The sequence below is a fragment of the Myotis myotis genome, unplaced genomic scaffold, assembly GCF_014108235.1.
Source record: "Myotis myotis isolate mMyoMyo1 unplaced genomic scaffold, mMyoMyo1.p scaffold_m19_p_7, whole genome shotgun sequence".
Lineage (NCBI taxonomy): Eukaryota > Metazoa > Chordata > Mammalia > Chiroptera > Vespertilionidae > Myotis > Myotis myotis.
This window is the reverse complement of record NW_023416379.1, coordinates 72,667,936-72,673,935: the sequence shown is the minus strand read 5'-3', so window position 1 is coordinate 72,673,935 and position 6,000 is coordinate 72,667,936. Positions and strand designations below refer to the sequence as shown.

Sequence of the window (6,000 nt, the reverse complement as noted above, 5' to 3'; positions counted from 1 at the left end):
GCTCACCTGCTCCACCTTCCCGCTGCGGCCGATGCCCGCCATGTTCCCTGTGTGCCCCCTGGTGGTCAGCACACGTCATAGTGACTAGTTGTTCGATTGTTCAGTTCCAGCATTCAGTCTATTTGCATGTTGGGGTATTATATTTATAGATGGATGGGAGTTTTTTATATCTACAGTTAACACAAACTTTCTGTCCTACTTAAAGCCTACTAAAAATGCAAGCTTTTGAAACACAAAATTCTCTTTCTCACAAATCAGTTTTTGAGCTTTACAGACAAGAATATTCTCTTCTCCTGTTCAACACCTGTGTTTCTGCTGTGATAGCTCTGCCCTGTGTTGAATGGTGAGAGAGTCATAGAGTTATGACACAACAAAAATTGCAACAACAAACCATATTGATTAATATATCAAAATAGTAACCAACTCTGACTGGTTTCTCTTTCATTGCTTTACAAGATCAAGCCTATGGTTGGAAAAGGATCGAAGGAGAATAATATGCAGGATAAGTGGATTAGAGATTATTTATCCCCTTGGCTTATAAAACAGTAACCCTTTTATATACATACTAGTATATTTTTATTGATTTCAGAGAAGGAGGGAGAGAGAGATAGAAACATCAATGATGAGAATCATTGATTAGCTGCCTCCTGCATGCCCCCTAATGGGGATTGAGCCCACAACCCAAGCATGTGCCCTTGACCGCAATCAAACCTGGAACCCTTCAGTCTGCAGGCCGGTGCTCTATCCACTGATCGAAACCAGCTAGGGCCAGTAACCTTTTTTGAGAGTTAAGTCAGATATGTGCCCTTGCATTGTTTTCAGTGGGAGGTTTCTTGGCTAATGTTTCCAATTCCTTGTGTACAGGAATCAAGTCTCCATTTTTAATAGTGTTTGTATTCAAGCAAATACTTGCAGAATCAAATAGACTGACAGATAAGAAACAAGTTTATTGATAAATCCAGTGGGATAAATGGGGGAAATAATGGTCAGTTTAGTTATTTTTATCCTTACTAAATAAGTGTTAATGTTAGTAAATTTTATCTCATTGATAAGGGGTGGGTGAGGGGTTTGTTATGGGGTTCCCTTTCCCATCCCTCCACCTCAGCCAATAATTGTGATTTCCTTCTCTTATATCTGAAGAGTGCAAGTTTTAATATTCTTTATTTGTAAAATTTAGAGGAGGTAATATGTGGTAGTTCGCAGCAAAGAAAAGGGCTGAATATTAACTACTAATTCACATTTCATTTGACAAGCTTCTGGACAAGCTCAGAAAGTCTTGCCAGGTTAACACCAAGGTATGTCACCTTATTTCAAGGGAGATAAAAATAACTTTGTTCCTTGACAACTATCTAAACCTTTTCAGTTATTCACCAAGTGGCGTTTGGTGTTGCAGTTCAGTGCCACAGCTTCATGTTGGTAAAGACGGTCTATTTCAGAGATGATAAAAATTAAGCTTACCTCTACTTTTCTTAGCCCATCACTTCTGCTATTCAATTATATGCTCTTTGCTTGTGGGTACCTGAAATAGTGAGAAAGAATAAAAAAAGAAGATTAAATATAACTCAATAGCATTTTGTGAAAGGCAAATATTTACAATTTTAATTGATGACAGACACACACTTCATAAAACTATTAGCATGCAACTCCAGCTGCAAAAACTGAACAGCAATATGCCTAAGCTGGTTAGCAGCAAAAAAGTAAACCAATCACATCGACAAAAGCCACCATAAACAAAAAAACTGTATTTAAAAGATTAACAGTTTTGGCATTCATCCCTACCATCAAGTCTTTTACTTTCTTTTTTTTGTTTTCCATCAAAATTTAGCTTACGTTTGATGTTAGCAAGAGTTGCATTACTATTATTATTAATTTTAGTTCTGTTTATTACCTTGAGGGTTATATATTGTAAAATAATTTTGGTGCCTCTAGTTAATGTTAATTAGTTGTTTTAATAACCTATAGACCTATTTGTTATGTTTTTGTAGGTTTACTTTTTTAACTATCAGGAACTTAATAACTGAGAATATTTAACATTACTGTTACATAGGCAAAATTACAGAGTTACTATTAGTGTTACCTGTTTAACGTTTAGTCATCCTTTGAGTCCTGCGACATATTTCCTTAATAATCATCAGCCATCAAGTCTGATAGTCTCAAAAGAAATATCAGCCCTCTAAACTGCCTTCAAGGGCGGTGATATTTAGCACTGAAAATTACAAATAAAGTTTTTGAGGTTGAATAGCAACAACTGGCCAGTGACACTGATGATTTGTTTGTCAAAACAAATTGTTATAAACTACGCAAATGAAGTCCACGCACTCCTTTGAGTGAAAACAATAAAGTGAATCTACGCAATGCTTACATGTTGGATGGGATATTTAATGTGCGGGGAAACTCAAAGGTTGAAGAACTAGGCATTTAGACAGTGGTAAGTGGTAATCTTACCTCTTTATACTCCATTACTCTTTCTCAGGAGAGACATGCTAATGCAAACAAGTCAATCAGAATTTGTGTTTAGCAAGATAAAGCTTAGAGGATAGTTTAAAATCCATTTATTATTCTAAATCCATTTTTCTCCATTAACAAGTTATACATTAGTGTTTACTAACCATGATTCATGTAACAGTTTAGTTTGTTAACTTTTAAATTATTTAACAACCATAAGTTATTAATACATTTTTTTAAGTATTACACAAATATCTTAAAACAGGCTTGGGTTCATTTTTGTAATTTTTAAATAGAAAACATTTTAGGCATCTCTTGAAGAAGAAATAAAGCAGACATTTAAAGCTAGAAAACAAGTAATTCCAAATTTAGTTTTTACAAAAGTTTTCAGCTTTATTGACAAATTATGGCAAACATATTTGACAAATTGTGGTTTCCTATTTAGAGAAGCTTACACATGGAACTTTATGTGTTTTTTTTTTTCTTTTTTAACAAATACAGGTTAAAACACTGAACAAATTCAGTTAGCTACATACATACAGTAGCTGCTTGTTTTCAACCCCATTAAAACAGCATTTAAAATTAAATTTACAAACTTAATATCGAACATCTTCATCTAACTAACAGATATTAAAAGACAGGTTAAAACATCTTATCTACAACTTTATTAGCAGCTACTTCAAAAATCATGTTACAGTCTTTTAGCAACCCTAAACAAAGTTTTTGCTAGTTGATTGAGACTCAAAATCTGTCAACAGATTCATGCTCTTTCTAAAAAGAGAAAAAAAAAAAAGAAAAAGAAAAAAGAAAAGAAAAAAAAAATTACACACAACAATGAAAAACAACCAAGAGAATATCATCCTACTGAATGGTTTGTAGAGAATGCTTGCCAATGTCTCTTTCAGTCCACTTTAAAAATTAATACTAGTGTCAATGTCACGCCAACAGTATAGAGGAAATACAAGAAATATATGGGAGTAATCATAAAGGAGTTATCCCTAGAATAGGAAAAAAAAAAGGACTATTACTTGTCTTGTTGCTGTTTATGTGGAGACCAGAGGCTATGCATTGTCTCTGAGGTGAGGTCACGGGTGAGGAGGACCTTCAATATCTACCATAGGGGTGCTCCCTGTATCCCCCTCTGGCTGACCTTGCCGGTGGTGCCTTCAGGCTGGAGCGGGTCGTGGCCCATTCTTCTGGGGCTATGAACAAGAGAAAAACAGTAACATTCACGTGGCTTCACAGGTATCAAAAATATTTAAGACACAATAGTCAACCCTAGAAGAGGGAGTGCAAGATCTCAACATCGACAGCTCAAGCCTTACTACGTGTTCCACATAGTGGGTTAATCCAGAAAGGGTACATATTTTGAAACGCAGTCATTTGGAATTAAACTTGCAGGGCATTTTCAACAGGAGAAAGTTGAAGTTCTTCAGTAACTTCACATTTATTGGATTAAGTTTCCATACCACAAAGTAGAAAGAGAAATATCATATTTAATCCTTTATAAAGACTCCTAAAAGAAATCAGGTTTAGAAAACTGGTGGTTCTTAGGCCTCAGTTAACTTGAGAATCACCTGGGAGGTTAAAACGAAACAAAACAAAACAAAACAAAACCAAAAATGACTAATGTATCCCTTACCAAATGACTAGAAAACTCTGTAGGGTGGGACCAGGGTTTGGTATTTTTTTCAAATGCTTCTTTAGATCATTTTTATAGGCCTGGGTTAAGATCCATAGTGCAAAACTGTTCTAGGCAAAGTTAGTCAGAAATAAGCAGGCTATGGAGAAGAGTAAATTTTGAGCAAATTTGGTAAAGAAAAAAATATCATCTTAGTTTTTCCAAATAAAGAAGTTAGAAAATAAAGAGGTATTAATACTCTAGGAAAACTCATCATTTACTGGTTCATCAGACTTTCAGGAACTGCAACATTTTGGAACCTAGCCAACACATAAAAAACAAGCAACTAAGCTTTTGAGTATTGTGGAAAATAGCGTTTGTAATGTTTATGGCCCCAGAAAATAAATATGACTCCATCAGAGGGACAAGGACTTAATATTGGGTTTGTGGTGACTCATGTGATGCCAGAAACTAAGTTATCTGGGTCTTTTGAACAGAATTCAGTTTTTGAGTAGAGAGCAGAGTTGATGCATGGGGCTATGTTGTGAGGAAGTATGTACATAAGAAAAAGGATTACTTGAAAGAGATCGTTGACATTGATGGCTGATACAAAAGATGGTGGTAATGGCAATATCACCTGGAAAATCACTGCAGGCTGAGATCAACTGATACGGGGTATATGCCCCCAGATAGTTCAAGTACCCTGAGAATATCTCTAGCAAAAACAGTAAAAAAATGTAACTTACACTCGCTATACGAGCATGGGATAACGATCGACAATATAGAAAAATGATCAAAAGTGTATCAGTGTAGCAATAAATAGCATTTAAATAGGTAAACACTGGGTTTCTAAATATATCCTTCACCAGGAAATCTTGATTACGAATGATATCTGATGATAAATGAAACATTATGTCTTTCACTATTTAAGTTTCATGCTTATGTTTATTTCAATATGTGACAGGGAGTAAAATAGAAGTGAGAACCTAATATGAGAAACGTTACCCTTACTCAGAACACAGACCACCTAGATCAGGCAAACTGTGGCCTGTGAGCAAAATCTGGTCAGCTGCCTATTTTCATAAATCAAGTTTTACTGGAACACAGGCATGATTATTTACTAACGTGGTCTAAGATTGGCTTCACTCTACAAAGACGGAGTTGAGTGAATATGATGTAGGCCATACTGCCTGCAAAGCCTAAATTAGCTACAGTTTGGGCTCTTACAGAAAAGGTTTACAGACCCTGTTCTGGATCCTGTTGCCTTTTTTGGTGGAAGGTTGTGGGTGTTGGTCTTTCAGCTGTGATTTCCTGAGGGAGGACTTGACTTCAAGCTGCCAGAATTTCTCATCAGAGACATTTCAGAGAAGAATTTTATGTATGTACTTGACTGGAATTAAATAAAACTTTCTTTGATGTACTAGAATGGAAAATGAATTTTTGCTTACAAGGTCAAAAGTGCCTTCTTAGCTTTATGAAATAAAAGTTTTATACTTTGTATATGAATAACCAATAATATGTCCTCTAGTAGTAAAATCGTCCCCATTTTATTATTATTTTTAACAAAGGGGATGTACCACTTTTTGCTTCTTTTGTTCTAGCGTGTTAGAGATCCCAGGGTTGCAGTCTATAGGGTTTAGGAGCAGAGATAAGATAGGTTTTAGGTGTTCCCAGGTTATGGAAGTTCAGGATCCTTTTTCAGATGCTCTATGTTCCTGGTAGGTTCTGCAAAATAGTGAAACAACCTTGAGCAGAGGCAGCAATACCAGCCACATCCACCCCCAGATCTGTCAGAACTTTTAAACTGGCATCATCTTGGGGATTTGCCGCAGAACATGTTTAACGTGAACTAACTGACTTGGCTTTACTTGACTTTATCTAAAGCTCTAGACAGCTAATTGGTGGACTAATATCTTACACTTTTCAGCTGTTGA

At 35.7% G+C, this 6,000-nt stretch overlaps 1 protein-coding gene across 2 annotated transcripts in view; it reads right to left on the bottom strand.

The window, feature by feature from the left end:
- Window positions 1-1,440: 1,440 nt before the first annotated feature.
- Window positions 1,441-6,000, bottom strand: part of KHDRBS2 (KH RNA binding domain containing, signal transduction associated 2) — a 500,563-nt gene continuing 496,003 nt past the window's right edge. Inside the window, exons 9-10 of one of the 2 annotated variants that reach the window (XR_004969007.1) lie at window positions 3,474-3,647; window positions 1,441-1,519 (exon numbers count right to left, since the gene is read on the bottom strand). Coding sequence is in view for 1 of the 2 variants with exons in the window: in XM_036318302.1 (XP_036174195.1) it covers window positions 3,550-3,647 (98 nt within the window). In the remaining variant the exon portion in view is untranslated. Of the gene's footprint in view, window positions 1,520-2,765; window positions 3,648-6,000 lie in introns of those variants that run through there. The other variant, XM_036318302.1, reaches the window with a different exon arrangement.